General features: G+C 38.8%; 1 protein-coding gene across 1 annotated transcript in view; it reads right to left on the bottom strand.

The window, feature by feature from the left end:
* Positions 1 to 22640, bottom strand: part of LOC133554901 (metabotropic glutamate receptor 7-like) — a 297424-nt gene that overhangs the window by 3443 nt on the left and 271341 nt on the right. The window contains exon 9 of the mRNA XM_061904168.1: positions 11763 to 12015. Coding sequence (XP_061760152.1) covers positions 11763 to 12015 — 253 coding nt within the window. The remainder of the gene's footprint in view (positions 1 to 11762; positions 12016 to 22640) is intronic.

Here is a 22640-nt window from a genome sequence, read left to right as displayed (position 1 = left end):
CTTGTACAGATTATAGTGGACACTAAAGGTAGTGCCTCCACAGTGCCCCTTTAATTTTTGTTGTTAGGGTGAATTTCGGGAGAATGATTACCCCTGGAGGGGCACTGAAAATTGGGAGTCTCCCGGAAAAATCGAGGGTATACAAGTATGACGCTGTAAAGCGTCATTCATATGAAACTCACGGGCCGCACCAACATCAAATATTCTTATGAAGGTGCGGGCCGCAAAATAACATCTCGCGGGCTGCAATTGGCCAGCGAGCCACATGTTTGAAACCCCTGCTGTAAAGCATCGAGTATGTATTCATAAAAAGTTACTTTGCAATGTTTGTTTTGGCTGCAGGGCTCTGCACTCACTATGTATGTTAAGTATGTTTATTCAAATACTCCATTGCAGAGATATTCAACTAAACTGTTTTGGGGGCCACATTTCCACAAAACTAAGAACCTCGTGTACGCTGAAAAAAACCTGCCATACGCCCTTTTTCACTGCAAAGTTGAGATGTATCAAGACTGTCGATGTGGAAATGTGCGAAGCCTCACGCAGACCGCAAAGCTGCCGTATGTACATTTCTACAGGTTGTGGGTACTTGAGCGGCGCACCGAGGTGAAAAAATAGTGCCTACTTTTACACCTCAGACTGATTGATGTGCCCATCAGAGGCTTGAACAATTACCCCCTCGGCTATATTTGACTTTAACAATGTAAAAAAGATCGAAGCAAGGACAGAAAATTCACATTTTCGCCAATGCATTTAATCATTCTTATTGATATTTGTGAGGACGTCCGTCAGTTTATACAGGCGATCATTTTGCCACCTATTGCTGGTAGAATGTGTTTCTCTTACTCCAGCAGGCAGCACAAGATGGAACCGCTGGAGCATGTGAAAGATGGAGCTGACTCTGTCACGTACTGTACGGCTCCTGTATTGAGGGCCTGATTTACGAAAGGTCGCTTTGTACTTAAACATATGCAAACCTGGTAGCACATGCAAAGCTGATCTAAAACGTGTGAAAAGTGGATTGCATCTGTTAAGTGAGCGAAATAAAAAGTGCAATCTATTCTGCAACTCTGTCTTCATTATTATGCATAATATCAAAACGCCCACAATACTTGGAGGAGAAAATGCAATAATAAATATTTAGCAAGCGCAATGTGATTCATTAACTCTCATCAGAATTTTGCAAAAACACTTTTTAATTATTATTATTATTTTTTATTTTATTTAGCACGTGTCAGAAGGATGGGCAAACTGACAGTTCCACACACGGCTGCAGACACACGTAGGACAAACGTACGTGTCTGTCAACATTTTGGGCGGTCAGACATAAAAAATATTAGGACATATTGTCTATTCAGCAACGTTCTATTATTTCATAGCTGCTAGGACACTTAAAGGGTTAATTTAGACAAATTGTTGGTGTCCTTTAGTATTTCTTCCATGACGTTTGGTTTTTCAGATAAAATACATATACTGAATCAAAAATATGAATGCAACATTTTTGTTTTTGCTTCCAATTTCCATGAATTGAACTCAAAGATGTAAAACTTTGACGAAACAAAAAAATACCTATTCTTCTTCTTTGCCAAGATAATCCATTCCACCTCACAGATGTGGCATATCAAGATGCTGATTTAACAGCATGATTGAGGTACAAAAGGCCACTTTGAAATGTGCAGATGATTTTAGCCTTTTAAAGGGTACTTCAACACTAAACAGTACAGGACTGTAAGTACTTTATTATCATATTTGTAACTCTTTTATGGGTATAGAAATTACTTCAAAACATTAACAGTGCAGTATATGTACTTCATTATCATATATGTAACTGTCTTATAGGTATTAAGGGAACTTCAAAAAGTAAACAGTACAGTACTGTAAGTACTTTATTATCATACAGTAAATGTAACTCTTTTATGGGTATAGAAGTTACTTCAAAACGTTAACAGAGCAGTACATGAACTTCATTGCCATATATGCAACTCGCTTGAATGAATATATCCAAACACTTGAATAATATTTATTATGTGCATGAATAAATATCACAAATTTTTGTATGTAGCTTTTATACAAAAAAGCTTTTAGCACATTGACATCGGATCCTTTACAATGTCATTATTACCATAGAAAGCCCATCTCTGTCATTTTTTGGACAGGCTAAAGTCTAAAATTAAGCTGACCATACCATTGAGTCAGGGTTGCGTGTATTTTCAATGTACTTATAAGGTTTAGAAGGGGTTAAAATCAAAACAAAGTGTGAAAGTGTGCACACGCAGCACAATTTGTGAGGGAGGGGCAGAGACAGAGAGAGCGAGATAGTGGTTTGATTGCTAATCAGGGCATACTTGGTCAACAGCCATACAGGTCACACTGAGGGTGGCCGTATAAACAACTTAACACTATTACAAATATGCGCCACACTGTGAATCCACACCAAACTAGAATGGCAAATACAGTTCGGGAGAGACATCCGCACCGTAACACAACATAACACGAAAGAGCAAATACCCAAAACCCCTTGCAACACTAACTCTTTCCCCCCCACACACACACACCACCACCACCACTACCTCAACCCCGATTACGTCACATCAAATATTCCACTTGAAAATAATGGTGGTGGAAGATTTTACATTATTTGGGTGTTTGCCATGAAAAAACAAAAAACAGTTTTACCTGACAAAACGGGGCGGAAAACAAACCAAAAAAACCCCCCATAAAAACACCTAAAACATTTTGAAATGAGGAATGGATCTGAAGTTGACGTAGGACTCCAGAGATTTAAGCGTTAAATATACAATGTATTGTATGTATGCCCTGGCACACCATTATCATCATTTCATGACCGAAGCAAAACCCTTTTTACACTTTTATACTGAAATAAATACACCTACAACTTATTAAATGAAAACATAGAAAAAACTACCAGTAGCGGTAAAATTTAGATCAGTGAAGGAAAGAAGAAAGTGAATGAATGTTTATAACTGAATACATTTACATATGTAAACACATATGTATTCTTTTTTTTTAATACTTTCTTTTGTGAATTAACATTTATGACAACCTTTTTTCCAAAACACAATATACAATGTGAGACATACAGTGTCTCACATTGTAACAATGTATACATCTATCATTTGTTTTCAAAACGCTTACAATAAAGTGGGACCCATTTTTATGACTTGATGGGGTCCATAGGACCTCATTTTGAAAATTCTTAGCCCCAACACTGGTGTCAGCAGAGGAGGAAAATGTTTTATTTAAATAAATATATTATTTATAAAGCAAGTTCAAGTATCATTGGCAAAATTTCACCTAGTCCCGGCCTTGGCTTGCTGCCCGCCTTGGCACGCATATAAAAGTCCTCTTTTTGGGAATTCAGAATCTGGTCAGCCTACTTAAATAATTTCAAACACGTATCTTTACGATAACCACTACTGTAAGTGTTTGGTCATACATGTAGTTACTGTCACAAAATGTTGGTGAAGAACCCCAAGATGCAGAGAGGGGCTTGGTGCAAAAAAACATAATTTTAATGTCCAAAATAAAGGTAAAACCAGGGAACTAGGAGACAGGAAACAGGATACCAGGAAAACAGGGAACGAGGAACAAGAAGACAGCTCACAACATACAGGAAACGGCTAACAGCTATCCAGATACAACATACAGGCAGTAGCTACTGCTACAACGACAATACTCCAGCCCTGACAGGAGGGCAAAGCAGGTTTAAATAGCAGCCGGCTGATTGACACAGGTGTGGCAGGTGCCAATCAGCCGCAGCTAAGGGGAAACAGCGCTCAGGGAGAAAAGCAGAAACAACCAAAATAAAAGCGCTGACAGGAAATAAAGACAAACACAGAGGAAAAAATAAAACATAACCAAAGTGTCAGGGACAAGCCTGACAGTTACTAACCAGTTGCGAACAGAAGAAGCCCGAAAGTGTTTATGCGCTTTCATAGCATGTTGAATCAATTTTTGACACAGAATCAGTTTTTGGCGCAAAAGTAATAGCAACAAATAATCCTTTTGACTTACAGTTGTGTCAAATCGATGCCTGCATGGCATAATAGCAGTAAATGTGAAATGTTTCCTGTTCACCATCACCCTGGTGTAAAAATATTACATGTTAAAGCCACACATACAGTATTGGTTTTTGGCGGTGACTTCCTTATCCCGCAAAGAATAGCATCTGATTGGCTCTCGCTCTTACCTAACACCTACCCCTCTTTCAATGAACGCCACTTAAGAGCTGCAATTTGATATATTCCAAATGTGTTCCACCCATTGACAAGACGAAATTAAATATGATTGGATTAGTTTCTGTCAACGTCTTTGTCTCGTATTTATACTTTTACTAACAATACTTGTTTTATTATCTTAGTCAATGTGCCTTTGTTTTGATTACTCACAGTCTTATTTGACCTCCTCCGATGTAAAAAATAAATAAATAAAATAGAATAAACAGCTTCCAGCCCAGGCCAGCTCATAGAGTAAGCCTTGCCCGCCCATGACTGACCGGGTGTGGACAGTCTGCAACTCTTTCATGCAACACACCCACTAATAGTACACGCTATTTTATAGATTGCACACACTGTTTCGCACGTGGTATTCTAAGTTCTTAGTAAATCAGGCTTTTTGTGGTTAAATATGTTTATTTAATACTCTAAGGCAGAGATAATCAAATAAATTGTTTTAGGGCACACATTTCCAGAAATCTAATGGCCAAAGTGCCGGATTTCTCCTTTACTATTATTCTTATTTGATATTTTCCAGGAGAACCAGCATCCTCTACAGCAGGGGTCGGGGATTTTTTTGGGCTGAGAGAGCCATACAAGCCAAATATTTTAAAAAGTATTGCCGGAAAGCCATATGATATTTTTTTTTAGGACTGAATACAACTAAATGCGTGCATTTTTACGTAAGACCAACATTTTTTGAGTATAATAAGTCTCCTTTTCTTTTTAATAACATTGTTATTCTGAAGCTAACCAACAATAAATAAAATACTTCTTACCATTAATGCGACTTCTTGAACAGGTGCGGTAGAAACCGGATGGATGGATTAAAATGGATGATAAAGTTTTGTATTTTGAACGTTATTTTCGACACTGTGATTACCAGTGGAATTATTCATTACATACCGTGTTAAGCAATGTCAGCTAAGATTTATCTGAGAGTCAGGTGCAGTCATCAAAAGAGCCACATCTGGCTCTGGAGCCATAGGTTCCCTACCCCTGCTCTACAGTAAACGTTTGATTTTGGTCAAAATATTTTGTCAGAGTAACAGCAACATTATGCTGTTTTAAAGGACGTTCTGCAAACAAAATAATGTTCAACAATTATCTCTATGACAGCACTCAACTGATTTAAGTATCTGCTTGCAACAATGTGAGTCTCACAGGTTTTTGGAACTAAACTCACGAGCCACCAGTTGAATAGCCCAAATGATGAAAAAAAAAAAGAGGACCTAAAATAGAACCTTGAGGAACGCCACTAGTATAACTAAAGCAGCTGAACAAATGACTACTGACTGCATCTGAAGTAAACAACAATAAGACCCTACTTACATAAATCCCATGTTGTAACCCCCAAAAAGTGGACTTAAAGGGGTGCCTTGAGGAATACCTCAGTTATGTACATCACGAGTTTGGACCCCAGTGTTGTATGTTCGCCATTGAGGTTAAAATGTCAATGCAAAGATCCACCAATGTGTTTACAGTGGTCCAAATTATTTTCTAAAGCAGGAGCACTCTAGTCTTTTAGGAATTTGCTGCAAAAAATGTTTGCTTGATTTGGCCGACGGACCAAAGGTTTTACGATGTCAGTGTCAGTTCCAAACAGCCCTTTTAGTTTTTGCTTGACTCACACAAAAACATCTGAGAGAAATCATAAAAAATAACACGCTTGAGATATCGTCGTCTTCAATCAATCAATCAATCAATGTTTACTTATATAGCTTTAAATCACTAGTGTCTCAAAGGGCTGCACAAACCACAACACAACCCACTACGACATCCGCGGTAGGCCCACATAAGGGCAAGGAAAACTCACACCCAGTGGGACGTCGGTGACAATGATGACTATGAGAACCTTGGAGAGGAGGAAAGCAATGGATGTCGAGCGGGGTCTAAGATGATACTGTGAAAGTTCAATCCATAATGGATCCAACACAGCCGCGAGAGTCCAGTCCAAAGCGGATCCAACACAGCAGCGAGAGTCCCGTTCACAGCGGGGCCAGCAGGAAACCATCCCAAGCGGAGGCGGATCAGCAGCGCAGAGATGTCCCCAAGCCGATACACAGGCAAGCAGTACATGGCCACCGGATCGGACCGGACCGGACCCCCTCCACAAGGGAGAGTGGGACATAGGAGAAAATCCCATGTTGTAACTCCAAATATCAAATATCAAATACCAAATATCAGTAACAAGTGGACACAACACTGTGAGTTACCCCAACTTTACCACTGGAGAAGAAAGACAGGAATAAACACGTTGCGTTCACATGCATTGTGATTGCTGTGTAAGTCGAGGACAGTGAGTGATGAGCGTTTTTGAATTAAAGAAAATCCCACTTTTTCTGTGAGGCTATTAAACCACATCAATAGCAGTGCAAAGCTGCAGTACCGCTCATCTTCATAATCCTATAAATCACTCCGAGTCGTCTCCTCCAGGGCTGACAGGCGCTAAAAGCGAGGTATTTGGCGCTCTGATGGTTACGGGCATTGACGGACAGTCTCCGGGGATGGTGGCGCCACAGTTCAGGTTTCGGGCGGTCATGCACATAAATTCGCCATTAATGAATGTCACTTCCACTGCTGCAAAAAAAAAGGTCAAGAGGGACGAAAGGGTGCTCGGGCAGTGGAGAGATGAGGCGAGAAGACATTCATGGAGGTGAAAGGCCCACACAGCAGATGACACGATGCACTTTTGGGATGGCATCCTGGAGATCGGCTGACTCGCTTGGGAACTTGTGATGTGCCACAGAGACAGTTGTAGGAGATGGTTTGGACCACCCCCTACGGAGAATATATCTGCTCCATCAGCCGTGTGTACACACTGTAAAAGCTTATTCCACTCCTGACAGATGAGTGTGACAACTGTTGGTGCTGTTTGGAGAGATTCCCAGGAAAATCAGTCATTCCGTAGACATCATTCAAAGACGGCTTTTGAGGGGCTGCTGCACCTGTGGGCGCCGTGATCGCTCCGCGTGATTAGACACGATGCGGGAGAGGAGGCGTTCAGGGTCTTATGATGTGAGATTTGCATGAGCTGTCAGTCATCTTTCTTTTCATACTAACAAGAAAGATAATCAGCCGATGATGGATGTACAGTTAACTATGATGACAACATTCTATATGCACTGAGAAAAGCCAAAAGTCACCAAAGTTAAAGATCATCATTTTTTTTTTTTTTACATTAGACCAGGGATCCCCAACCTTTTTTTGCACCAGGGGACACTTTAATCCAGGCATGATTATCAAAGACTGGCCTTTCACGTGTGGCAGATAAAATGCATGAAAAAAGTGCATGAAAAGTAAAGCTGAATTAGTGAGAGCCCAAACCTTTACCCTTTTTCAAAAAAGCTCTCCGAAGACTTTGTTTTTTTTTTTATTCTTATTTATATTCTAAAGTTATGTAGTCATATTTTGTGCAACATTTCATACATAAATAAACTTATGTATGCTGTTTTTGGTGCAAATGCCCATGCTTAAACACATCTGTTAATGTAACTACTTGTGCAATAGGGCTACGTGCAATAATAGCAGCACTTTTGTTGCGATCTGCTTCTTGGATCTTCACAGACTGTTGTTTTGTTTCCATTTTTGTATCACTCTCCGTCTGACTCCTTATTTCCTGATTGCTTTGTCACCATGGTAGCTTATTAGTTCACCTGCCCCTTTCTTTTGAAAGCACACCTATTTCTATCTTGATTACTGCCTTATTTAGCTGGCCCCTTTTCGTTGTTCTGCCTGGGATCCTAATTTGCTTATACGCAACTAGTGACGACTGCTATCGATTCTATTACTCGCTAGCTCTCATGCTAAGCTGTATTTTATTCCTAGCTTTCATGACAGTCGTTTTGTTTTCTCTCTTTGTGCCTTCGTGCCAAGTGTTTGTGTTTTGTTTGTTATTCCTAGCCTCAATACTAGCGCCATGTGTTTGCTTTTTTTCTCTTAGCACCAGTGTTTTTGTTCTAGCCTGTTTTGAGTTTAATAAATCGTTATTTCTTACCTTTTGCTGTGTTCTTGCCGACGCATCTAAGGAGGAACAAATCCGGCATCGTTATGCCACACAGTCTTCACAACTTTAACTTATTCGGCCAAGTGAGACGTGTATTTTCTTCCTTCATCGCGCTAATTATATGCATCAATTTAGCACACTTGCTCTTTAGCTCTTTAGCACTTTTCCAACTGGACTGTAAGGCCTTCCTTTCTCAAAAGTTGAATCCAAAATATTTTACGGCCTTCAAAAACTCAAGGAATTTAATTTCCTGTTTGGATTTGAAAATAATTAAAATTGAATGTCCCTGAGGTTTAAAGCACCAAAACACAATGAAAAAAAAAAAAATCCAATTTGCCGGTCAGACAGTAGCCACTGTTTAAATGACATACTTGTCACTGACAGCAATTCGCCTTGGCGGATTACAAAATAACACATTTGTCAATAAACATTTATACAGCACCATCTGGTCCGACCCTGCCTTTCTACTGGACACTTTACCATAACCCCTACACGAGTTGTAAATTAGAACAAATACAGAGGTGTTTCCTGTTTGCCACATTGTAATGGTTTTAACTTTCATGTCAGAGGCCAGAGGGCTTGTATGTGTTGTCCAAAAAGGTCTTGGCAAGATGCAAGAATGAATATTGTGTTGGCTCAGCTAGAGGCTACTTGCCTCTGTTTACGGGGAGAGGGTGATTTTAAAATAATGCTGCAGATAAAACAGCACCACCACAGAGTTATAATGAGACGAAGAAACAAACGACGACACTCAAGAACAAGGGTAAGCAAATGTCAGGGTTTAGGGCTAGTGGTGTTGAACAGATGACTGCAAAGTGGAAAGTGTGGAGAATGTGTGGTTCAGTGCCCAGCAATAAGAACTAATGAGTTTCTTCATTTCCAGCTATTAATCATCAAAGGTTGCAACAGTGTGGAAATGATGAAACCACCAATAAGTGAACTACTAGCAGGGGTGCATGTCACTTATATAGCTCAACTTGGAACCACATCAGACTACTAGCAAAATACTTGATTTGATTTTGCCCATGGAAAAAAAGTAAATTGGTTTTTAAGAGCAATTAACTGTTAATAGTGATCAACCCCAAATCAGCCAACAAACAGCTACCACTGCATTCTGCAGTGCCATGCACTACCCTCTGGTACAGTGTGCACCTTGTTGGTCAGAGGTTCATCCTAAAACACAAGTCCAACTGGAAGTGCCGCAGGAAAAAAGAACAAGAGTGTCAAAGTCAGTGCAGTCTCCCCATGTTAACCCCATTGAGCTGGTCTGTTGAATATCTGATTTGCGTTGTAGTTGTGTGTTGGTCTATGTCTAAGGCAGGGATATTCAACTATTTACAGTAGTTTTGGGGGCCATATTTCCAGAAATGTAAGGACCGGGGCTGGACTTCTTATTAATATTCTTATGTTGTATAGTCAAAACAACCAGCATCCTTTACCGTAGACATTTAATTTCGGTCTATATATTTTGTCAGGGTTACAGGAGTGCTCTATTGTTTTTAAGGATCTTCTGCAAAAAAACGGTCAATGATCATCTCAATGACAGCACTTTAGTGTTTTTAGGAATTTGCAAAAAAAAAGTGAGTCCCTCACAAGTTTTTTTGAACTAAACTCACAGCCTACCAGTTGAATTGCCAACATGATGAAAAAGAGAGAAACTAAAATGTAACATTGACTAACACCCATACTTGCCAACCTTGAGACCTTCGATTTTGGGAGGTGGGGGGTGGGGCGTGGGCGTGGTTGGGGGCGGGGCGTGGTTAAGAGGGGATGAGTATATTTACAACTAGATTCACAAAGTCAACTATTTCCCATATATATATACATTTGTATATATATATATATTATATAAGAAAATATATATAATATATAAATAAATATAATATATAAATATGTGTAAAATATATACAAAATACTTGACTTTCATTGAATTCTAGCTATATATATAAGTGTATTTATTATATATATATATATATATATATATATATATATATATATATATATATATATATATGTATATATATACATATACATATATATATATATATATATATATATATATATATATAAGAGAAATACCTGAATTTCAGTGTTCATTTATTTACACATATACACACACTTAACACTCATTGTTGAGTTAAGGGTTGAATTGTCCATCTTTTCTAACCATCTGCATGTACAGTAGATGGCAGTATTGTCCTGTTTAAGAGTGTCACAACAATGCTGTTTACGGCAGACAAACTGCTTTACGGTAGACGAAAACGTGACAGCTGTGGTTGTGTGTTGTTGCCGCGCTGGGAGGACGTTAATGAAACTGCCTAATAATAAACCCACATAAGAAAACAAGAACTCGCCCTCAATCATTCTACAGTTATAACGTCATTGGGCAGGCTCGCTGTTTATATTGTGGGAAAGCGGACGTGAAAACAGGCTGTCCACACGTCACTTAGGTCCGCATGGAGCTGGAGGCCACGCCCCCTCCAGCGCCGCCTGAATTTCGGGAAAAAATTTGTCCCGGGAAGTTTTCGGGAGAGGCGCTAAATTTCGGGAGTCTCCCGGAAAATCCGGGAGAGTTGGCAAGTATGCTAACACCACTAGTATAAATTCTGAAGTAAACAAGCTACGTCAATACCTTCGTTACATAAATCACAATACAAAACCAATTATGATTACGAAAAAGGAGAGGACTTAAAGGGGGGCTTTGTGTAATGCCTTCGTTATGTAAATCACAAGTTTGATTACCAATGTTTTATGTTTGCTAGCAAGGTTAAACTGTAAATTCAATGTGTTCACAGTGGTCCAAGTTCCTCCGTATAACAGGAGCACTTAAGTGATTTTACAAATTTATTGCAAAAATGCTTGTCTCCCAGGTTTTGAACTGACCCCAGGGTCTGATATGATTTCAGTCTCAGGTGGGATTTGGGGCCACAGGTTAATTAGCCCTGGTCTAAGGTGTTGAGATCAGCTGTACATGTCCAAATACTTTTGTCACAATATTGTATTTGGACCGCACAGACTATTACCCTAAATAATCCTACAGACTGCTGAGTCAGATGAGGGGTGGTTTGAGTAACAATGTTCTAAAGACATTATTTCTTCCACTTCATTAATAGAACTGTCCTTCTTCAAATGTTTCTGTCCCACTTCCTCATCCAGCACACTTAGGTTACAGGTCTTGCAGATAACCGCAGACCCCTTCTATGAAGCCTTAAACACACTTTTTACCGCAGCACACAACCAATTAAATCGACCAAATGGGATTTTCTAGTGCAGGAAAGGAACTCTAAGATATATATGAGAAGTAGCAGTAAGACACACCACTCAACACTCTTGGGAAAACCATTAAAAAACCTCAATAGCACAGATATAAATGTAGATCCTAAAGAAGTCCAACAGTACAGGCTTTGACAACTAAAGGAGAAAAAAGATAAACTGTCAGGCTTATCAGTTTTTAGTTTATGTATGAATGTTTCTAGATACCATTGTGAACAGTTAACATGATATTATAAAGGAGTACTCACTCATGGGGTCAGTGGCAGGGTTCTCACACAGCTCAGTCTTGGCTTCTCCATTGGGTCTTTCACTGGGCTTCTGGGACAGACGTGATGACATCGTAGCGGCTGTGACCACCGCCTTGAAGCTACGTTTCCTCTTCTGTACGTTCAGCTCAGGGTGGAAGATAATGATGTACACCTTGGGCATGTAGAGCATGCCCAGTGCTACTGAGGCACTCAGGTTCATGGAGATGGTAAGGGTAGTTGTCTGAATGTAGAGCTGAAAGAAAGGATGTCGAGGGAAACAATATTTTAACTGACAAAAAGTGGTAGGAAATGGGCCTTAATAGGTCTTTTCAACTTTGGTTAGGCAGCACAATGACACAAATAGTGGCTAAACATTGCTGGTCATTATTTTAGAAACTGTTAACACCAGAAACTGAAGTACATTGGCTGTTGCCTTCCGGTCATTCCAAAGCAGAGAAAATGTCCAGAGTAAAGGTAGCAGATACTAAAAATGTTAGTATTCATACCAAGTAAATAGAGGAATGGTATCTGATACTTTTTTACTTGGAGAGTTTGCAAGATCATTGAATTATTTTGTGAGTTTTGCATTTCAATTGTTGATCATGATTGTAATTGGATAACACACCACAGAGATGTTAGGAAAACAAAACCAACATTTGTACAAACAAACTTTTTTAACGGTTTGACACATGCATATTAATTCAGATTTTCTATAATAATTGTTTTTCTGATTGAAAAATATATGGCGATTCACCCTTCTGCAGTGAAGAATGATAAAACAATTCCTGAAATGTCTGTAGCAACACATTTGTAAATGACTAAAGTAAAAGTACAAAATGAAGAGCAGGTCCACATTGGTGTGGTTAAATGTTTGTCTCAAAAAACAAACTTTATTATGATGAACAAGATGTTAAAAGTGTTTAATGAACAAAATAAGTGCAAATACAAGATTTTCTTTTCTTTAATGACAGTCTTTGCTCATGCAACATGGAACACAATTATAGAAACCAAAAAATATATATATTTAATAGCGAATAATCAAACCAATCCACATCAACCCTGTGATAAATCTGACATGAATTGTTAATTGATTGACCGCACTACTATTATTATAAGACAATTTTACAATATAAACATAATTATTTATTTTTTCCTTATTCTCTTTAATTACATATAATTATGTGAGCAAAACGAAGTCAATAGTAAAATGAAATGAACAGAAATTGACAGTTTGACCCCAAAGCTCTCCTGTGTCCATGGACTATATGCTGTCAAAGTTAACGAGGTAATAACGCGTTAACTATAAATTTAAATAACAGCACTCATTTTTTTAACGACCGATTAATGTAAACACTTCCTTTTTGACACTGGGGCCACGCCGTAGCGGAAAGAACTTGGCTGCAGTCATACTTGCCAAGACTCCCAATATTCAGCGCCTCTCCTGGAAATCTTCCGGGACAAATTTTCTCCCGAAAATCTCCCGAAATCCCCCCCGAGCACCAATTACTTATAGGACCCAATCAAAACAACTTATCCTAATCATTGTGCAGAAAAAAAATCTACCAGCACAAAAAAAAAACATACTTTGCGGATATTATTAAAAAAAAAAAAAATAAATAAAAATGTTCAATCACCATTAAAAAAAAATAAAAAAATCGAAATTACACCCTTTTAAAGCCATTGCAAGGCATGATGGGAAAAATGCAAAACACTGTCCACATGAATCCATGTTTGAGTTTTAGCTGTTTGATATTTCTAATTGATTACAAGCTTTAAAGAGATCGTCACAGAAGTAAACAAGGTAGAAGTGGAACTTTCACATACTATTAATATGTAATTATAATAATTATTAATTATATATCCATCCATCCATTTTCTATCGCTTATTACCTTTTGGGGTTGCAAGGGGCGCCACGTCATCGCAGGGCCAACACAGATAGATGGTCAACATTCACACACTAGGGCCAATTTAGTGTTGCCAATCAACCTATCCCCAGGTGCATGTCTTTGGAATTGGGAGGAAGCCGGAGTACCCGGAGGGAACCCACGCAGTCACGGGGAGGACATGCAAACCCCACACAGAAAGATCCCTAGCCCGGGATTGAACCCAGGACTACTCAGGACCTTCGTAATGTGAAGCAGACGCACTAATCCCTCTTTCACTGTTCTGCCTAATTATTTATCCATTATATTATTATAATATGCATTATAATATAATAATTCATATAATGAAACACACACATACTGTACATATATATATATATATATATATATAAATGTATACATAAATGTATATATTGATATACTGTATATACACATGTATATGTATGAATAACTATATATATATATATATATATATATATCCGAATTCGAATCCAAATCAGACATACTTTATTAATCCACGAGGGGAAATTTAAATTTTCAGCACAATTCCATTCAAGATCAGACAAACATTACAGGGAGGCAGAACAGGATTGCTGACGGGTCTGCCAACTTCCGGCACCCCTTACAAAAAAGGTGAGATACAGGTAAACAAGTGGGAGGAATGGGAAAAAAAAATAAAAGACAACTGTATTGTTGATAATAGAAGTGAACCATTGGTATTGTTCATAATCAATAGCCCCTTTTGTATTGGTATTTGTATTGCTTCAGTTGTAGTGTAAAAATGCTTATTGACATTTCTATATTATTATTTATTTCACTAATTGCTTCTTTTCTATCACTTTTACTATCATATTTGTACATATCGTATGCGCTGGTGTTGTTCTATTGTTTTTGTTGTTTTTGTTGTTATTGTTGTGTTTGCTGTTGTTTTTGTCTCTCTGTCTAATCCCCCTCTTATCCCCACAATTTCCCCCTCTGTCTTCCTTTTTTTCTCTTTCTATCCCCTCCTGCTCCGGCCCGGCTGCACCAAATGATAATATAAATACATTTAATAAAGTCAAATTCAAATAAGGCAACAAGAGAAGTACCCTACACTTCTCTTTTGTAAAGTAAATCGGAACAGCCGATATGGGCATCTACATCAACTATGTGATTTGCCTGAGAAGCTGGACAGGACAAAAAAATAAAATAAAATAAATAAATAAAACATTAAAATAAAATTAAATAAAAAAATTAGTCTGTAGAGAGGGTCCAGACTGAGGCCAAGAGAAAAAAACAACTCAAAGCCATAGTACACATCCCTATTACATGTGTGTAAGAGGGAAACATATATATATATATATATATATATATATATATTGGGCGGGGAGCCGAAAGCCAACTGCAAAGTAAACATATGTAGGAATATATATATATATATATATATATATATATATATATATATATATATATATATATATATATATATATATATATATATATATATATATATATATATATATGTCTTGATTGGATTATCCAGAGAATAGTGCTCGATACCGTGGTAGAGCGCAATATGTAGGTGTGGGAAAAATCACAAGACTGCTTCATCTCTACAGAACTGTTTCATGAGGGGTTCCCTCAATCATCAGGAGATTTTAATGGAAGTATTCACATACAATGGTTTATATAGGGCACAGAGTGGGTGGGTACAGGCAGGCGTACGGTGTGGTGATTGGCTCATGTGTTGCCTAGGAGGTGTTTCCGTCTGTGGCGGCATGTTGAAATGATTTCACTGCACTTGTTGAGGGATGATAGATCTGGATGATATATAATAAACAGTTTCTCTTTTAAGCATAGGTTGCATCTTTTATTACCACTGTTGTAAGGTGTGCTGGATGCAAGAATTTGCCATGTTATTGAATATTCAACATTATTGTCTTTGAGGTTCCAAATGTATTTGCTGAATTCTGTAGAATTCCGCAAAGTCTGGTTTCCAAAGGAGGCGTTGTGATTATTCCATCTTGTTTTGAACGCTCCTTCGGTTAATCCTACGTACGTGTCGGATGTGTTAATGTCCTTGCGTATTACCTTTGCTTGGTAAACGACTGATGTCTGTAAGCACCCCCCGTTGAGAGGGCAATCAGGTTTCTTGCGACAGTTACATTCCTTATTGGTTTCAGAGTCGTTTAGTCTGGGGGTAGGCAGTCCTTTTGCAATTGCTTTGTTGTGGTTTGAAATGATTTGTTGTACGTTATTCATACAGCTGTAGCTCAATTTAATGTTGTTCTTGTTGAATATTTTTCTTAGGGTGTTGCCTTTGGGGAAGTGTTTGTCGATCAGAGTGAGGAACTTGCGGCCGATGTTGGTTGAGACGTTTTTGCTGAATGGGGGGTTGTACCAGATGATGTTGTTTCGTTTTCTGCTCTTTTTTGGTTGGTTTCCTGGAGTGGGTTCATAGGTGAGGGTGAAGTTGTATCCGCTTTCACCAAGTGCTTTCTGGTACGGGGGGGTTGCTTGGTCGAATTCAGCTTTGCTAGATGACAGCATCGATAGCCTTTTATTAATTCCGGTAGGTATTCTTTTCGTGGTGGTGGGTGGGTGGTTGCTGTCATGGTGCACGTATTGGAGTGTTGTGTTGGGTTTCGTGAATGGTTGGTAGCTGTTATTTCTCAGGTTGAAAGTGACGTCGAGGAAGTTGACGGTTTGCTTGTTGGCTTCAATCGTGATCCGTAGGCCGTTTTCTTTGAAGATTTGGCATATGCGCTTCTTGGTGTTCTCGCTGCTCCTTGGCGAGGCGCGGCACACTGCCAGTCCGTCATCACGGTAAATACCAAGGTTCAGGTTGAGGCTAGCAAGCTGGGAGAGGAGGAAACTCCCAACTAGTTCGCACGTTTCTGCTCTGTCAAAACTCCCCACAGACATCATCATCCACGCAAAGAACTCCATACTCATCCACAACAGTACACCATGGCAAAAAAAGAACAATTCAACATTTGACGTTACTATTGCAATATATATATATATATATATATATATATATATATATATATATATACCTACATATGTTTACTTTGCAGTTGGCTTTCGGTGAGAAAATTATATAAATATATATAATTTATATATAAAATTATATATATATATATATATATATATATATATATATATATATATATATATATATATATATATATATATATATATATATATATACCTACATATGTTTACTTTGCAGTTGGCTTTCGGCCCCCGCCCAATTTTTTTTTGCCCAATGCGCCCCCCAGTCAAAAAGCTTTGAACACCCCTGGATTAGATTGTGAAGGTGCACCTAATATTGCCGCCTGAGTTTCACCACCAAAACCAAGCTGGAAGTTATTATTGGGAAATTAGCAATACATCATAGAAAAACACCATCCAATCCAAACAGCAAGTGTAAAACCGAGACAATAGCTGTTCAAGGACGTAAATGTCAACCGCTGAAGTGTCACATGACTTCATCTCAATGTCCTTCTGCAGCCTCGTTCCCCCCACCAGAACGCCCACTCCTACTCCTGAGGAGATTGATGGACTTGGGCCAAGACCTTCCACATCACGTTTCTTGGTGTCAGGTGTTTTTTTTGTTTTTGTTTTTGTTTTTTTGCCTTTCGAGCAGCCGCCACAACGATGTGAACCAGCTGAGCTACAGCGGTCTGAATGTGAATGAGATTTCAATGAATGGCAATGGTCTCTGCAGTTTTGACAGAGTCTTCATTTGTCTTCCTGCAGTGGCAAACTCAGCCGCCTGTGAAAGGCTTTCAGCGCGATTCGTGTTAAAATCATTCACAGGATAGCCATTCATGTGTGCAGCGCAGCAACATTCTTCCACGACATGTCACTTAGATAACAACTTTCACATTCTCTACTCGCAATTGGGATCTTACGTAACCTGCATAACACGTTACTTTAACTGTTTTTTAATTCCCTAGAGCAGGGCCACCAACGCGGTGCCCGCGGGCACCAGGTCACCCGTAAGGACCAGATGAGTAGCCTACTGGCCTGTTCTAAAAATAGCTCAAATAGCAGCACTTACCAGTGAACTGCCTCTATTTTGTGTATAAATGTTATTTATTTACTAGCAAGCTGGTCTCGCTTTACTCGACATTTTTAATTCTAAGTGAGACAAAACTCAAATAGAATTTGAAAATCCCAAAAAATATTTTAAAGACTTGGTCTTCACTTGTTTAAATAAATTCATTTATTTTTTTACTTTGCTTCTTATAACTTTCAGAAAGACAATTTTAGAGAAAAAATACAACCTTAAAAATGATTTTAGGATTTTTAAACACATGTACCTTATTCAATTAATCAATCACATGTACCTTATTAGCTTTTAAATTCCTTCCTCTTCTTTCCTGACAATTTAAATCAATGTTCAAGTATTTGTTTTTTCATTGTAAAGAATAATAGAAAAATACATTTTAATTTAATTCTACATTTTAGCTTCTGTTTTTTCGACAAAGAATATTTGTGAAATATTTCTTCAAACTTATTATGATTAGAATTCCAAAAAAATATTCTGGCAAATGTAGAAAATCTGTAGAATCAAATTTAAATCTTATTTCAAAGTCTTTTGAATTTCTTTTAAAATTTTTGTTCTGGAAAATCTAGAAGAATTAATGATTTGTCTTTGTTAGAAATATAGCTTGGTCCAATTTGTTATATATTCTAACAAGGTGCAGATTGGATTTTATCCTATTTAAAACCTGTAATAATAATAATAATAATAATAATGGATTAGATTTATATCGCGCTTTTCTATTGTTAGCCACAGCTGCCCTGGGGTAGACTGACGGAAGCGTGGCTGCCAGTTTGCGCCTACGGCCCCTCCGACCACCACCAATCATTCATTCATCATTCATTCACCAGTGTGAGCGGCACCGGGGGCAAAGGGTGAAGTGTCCTGCCCTAGGACACAACGGCAGCGATTTGGATGTTAATAGGTGGGAAGCGAACCTGCAACCCTCAGGTTTCATCAAAATTCTAAAATTAATCTTAATCAGGAAAAATTACTAATGATGTTCCATAAATTCTGTTTTTAATTTTTTCAAAAACATTCGAATTAGCTAGTTTTTCCCTCCTTTTTTTTTTGTTGAATTTTGAATTTTAAAGAGTCAAAATTGAAGATACACTATGTTTCAAAATTCAATTTTAATTTTTTTTCGTGTTTTCTTCTCTTTTAATTAAGTGATTTTTCATCATTTATCCTCTACAAAAAACCTTCCTTAAAAGGAAAATAAATTTACGACGAAATGACAGACATAAATACCCATTTTTTTATTTATATATGGATTTATTTATTAGAGGTAAATTGAGCAAATTGGCGAATTCTGGCAATTTATTTAAGTGTGTATCAAACTGGTAGCCCTTCGCATTAATCAGTACACAAGAAGTAGCTCTTTGTTTCAAAAAGGTTGGTGACTCCGGCCCTAGAGGGATGGTTCGATTGGTCTGAAGATTACCAAAGAGAGGGTACATAATCGTTTCAGGAGCACATCACTAATATACTGCGCTTTAATGCGTCCGTTGTCATCTGTACTGATTCTCAGTCTGCCATTAGAGGCGGATGGCACCGTAAACACATTAGCTCCTACAGTTGATCTGCAGGGCGGCGAGACGGAATCACAGAGTAAAGGAAATGAAGAAATGTCACTATTTGCATACACTTTTGGTAAACAGCATGACTTATGGCAATTTCTTTGAGAGAACACAAGCCTATTTGCATAGTCACCGTGCGTATGTCTTCCGATTCCCACCGATAATTCAGACACAAGCTCATCATCCCGCCCGCCTTTTTCCTCCTCAACCCTTCCTGCTTCTAGGCAGGGGGGCAGCATCCAGCCTGCACACCATGCATTAATAACAGCGTGAGTATCTCAGTGATCTCTGCGCATGCTGTTCTCCAGAGCTGTGCAAATGTGTCATTTTTATGTGGCTGATATGTGGCTTTCTGATGAGATATTAGGGCAACCAATCAAACCAGAGCAAGCGCATGGCGTCGGATAATCACTAGAGATTCCCCACCTTGTGTTTCTATGTTTGGTTTTAGCCAGTATCCATAGCAACCCTCCAGAGTTTAGTGCGCAGCTCAACACGAATGGAAGAAGCTTCTAATGAGATTTTGATACCTTGGATGCTGCAACAATGACCCTTTTACGGCTGATTTATTGACCGTGCAGCGGTTTTGTTGGCAAGCATTCGGTGTTCACTAACAGTCATCACATCCAAGTAAAAGACTGAAGTGTAGCAATGCAGGCTGCCATTCCCTCAAATAAAGCAGCAAATCTCTCAGTGTCTTTAATCACCACCATTGTGCCTTCGTTTGGGCTTGACCCAATTTCATCGCCCTCTCACCCACCCCTCAAATGTCACAAAACATCCATAATTAATTCCTGTTGCTTTAACATAAATAAATACATGAAGTCATTTTCGCAGCTGCTCGGCAACTCTCTATTTTTAGCCGCTGTAATGATTTATTAACACCCTCGTCAGGAATCAAGCGCTCGCTTTTGAACGTTACATCTCATTGACAAGGCCGAACGGCAACATCCAGCCACAACAAACGACAACGTCTCCCATTAGACTGAAGGCTGTTGTGGGTAATTCTCATAATTATAGCCACAAGGGACACACTTTGTGTAAATGCAATTTAGTTTGCTATGGCTGAGTAGCACGGAGGCACACGGTGATGAGGACTTGATTCAGCGAGTGACAATCAGGATGGTCTCTGCCCAGCCACACGAGGCCTTCAATAATGGATCTGGGGGATTTCGTTTTCCCCTCAACTACCTGCATCTCTTTGTTGTTTGGGGATGGCCTACTTTCTAGCCTAGCTCATGTTATGAATAACTCTCTCTTGCTGTGTGCTGGAAAGCCTGATTCCATATTGGAGGCACTCCTTTGGCTTTACTTCATGAGATCTTGTCAATGAAGGTCTGAATTGCTAAGAGAAAGAGACCTGTAGTAGAGCACTTTAAGATGGAGTACAGGATACAGTGCTTCATCAACTTCTAAAATAATTCATACAAAAGGGAGTCTGCTTTAAAGGCCTACTGAAATGAGATTTTCTCATTTAAACGGGGATAGCAGGTCCATTCTATGTGTCATACTTGATCATTTCGCGATATTGCCATATTTTTGCTGAAAATATTTAGTAGAGAACATCGATGAAACAGTTTGTAACTTTTGGTCGCTAATAAAAAAGCCTTGCCTGTACCGGAAGTCGCAGACGATGACGTCACAAGGGTGAGGGCTCCTCACATCCTCACATTGTTTATAATGGGAGCCTCCAGCAGCCAGAGCTATTCGGACCGAGAAAACGACAATTTCCCCATTAATTTGAGCGAGGATGAAAGATTCATGGATGATGATATTGATAGTGAAGGACTAGAAAAAAATAAATAAATAAAAAAATAAAGTAAAAAAAACCAACTGGCAATTGCATTGGGACGGATTCAGATGTTTTTAGAGACATTTACTAGGATAATTCTGGGAAATCCCTTATCTTTCTATTGTGTTGCTAATGTTTTAGTGAGATTAAATAGTACCTGATAGTCGGAGGGGTGTGTCCACGGGTGTCTTGAGGCCAGTGTCTGATGGAAGTCGACGGCAGCTGCATGGACGGCGCAAGCTCAGCTGATCTCAGCTGATCTCCGGTAAAAGGCGACTTTTTACCACAATTTTCTCACCGAAACCTGCCAGTTGACAAGTGGTCTGGAACCATGTTCGCTTGACCGCTCTGATCCATAGTAAAGCTTCACCTCCGGGAATTTTAAACAAAGAAACACAGTGTGTTTGTGTGGCTAAAGGCTAAAGCTTTCCACCTCCATCTTTCTACATTGACTTCTCCATTATTATTGAACAAATTGCAAAAGATTCAGCAACACAGATGTCCAAAATACTGTTTAATTGCACCATGAAAAGGGACGACTTTCAGCCGCAAATGGTGCTGCGCTAATATGTTCCCTGCAACCCGAGACGTCACGCGCACGCGTCATCATTCCGCGACGTTTTCAAAAAGAAACTACGCGGGAAATTAAAAAAATTGCAATTTAGTAAACTAAACTGGGCGTACTGGCATGTGTTGCAATTTTAATATTTCATCATTGATATATAAACTATCAGACTGCGTGGTGGATAGTAGTGGGTTTCAGTAGGCCTTTAAACGCTACCACTTGAGTAAATTAAATAAAACATAAAAAAAATGAAAAGGCTTTAGAGTGCGGTGAATACAGCTGCAAAAACACAGAAAATGTGTTCATGTTCAGTTGAAGCTAATAAATGACATTGCTGCACTAAACATCGGGAACCATTGTTAGAAGTAGCGGAGCAAAAGATAGTGCTTTGGTGGATTGAAAAAGGAAGTTCCTTAGAGAGGGCCTGATTGCATGTACTAAAACACGTGCAAACTTAATGGCACACATAAAGCTGATCTACTAAACTGTGGAAAGTGGATTGGGTCTTTCAAGTGAGCAGAATAAAGAGCGCAATCCCTTTTGCGTCTCTGTCTTCATAAATATGTAACGTTAAAGGTCTACTGAAATTAGATTTTCTTATTTAAACGGGGATAGCAGGTCCATTCTATGTGTCATACTTGATCATTTCGCGATATTGCCATATTTTTGAAGAAAAGATTTAGTAGAGAACACTGACGATAAAGTTCGCAATTTTTGGTCGCTAATAAAAAAGCCTTGCCTGTACCGGAAGTAGCAGACAATGTGTGCGTGACGTCACCGGTTGTGGAGCTCCGCACATCCGCACATTGTTTACAATCATGGCCACCAGCAGCGAGAGCGTTTCGGACCGAGAAAGCGACGATTTCCCCATTAGTTGGAGCGAGGACGAAAGATTTGTGGATGAGGAAAGTGAGTGAGAGACTAGAAAAAACCCCAATAAAAAACAACAAAAAAACTAGATGGCAGAGCAATTCAGATGTTATTAGACAAATTTACTAGGATAATTCTGGAAAATCCCTTATCT

This window comes from Nerophis ophidion, linkage group LG06, assembly GCF_033978795.1.
Source record: "Nerophis ophidion isolate RoL-2023_Sa linkage group LG06, RoL_Noph_v1.0, whole genome shotgun sequence".
NCBI classification, from domain to species: domain Eukaryota; kingdom Metazoa; phylum Chordata; class Actinopteri; order Syngnathiformes; family Syngnathidae; genus Nerophis; species Nerophis ophidion.
The sequence above is the reverse complement of the archived record's forward strand: the minus strand, read 5'-3'. Positions and strand labels throughout refer to the sequence as shown.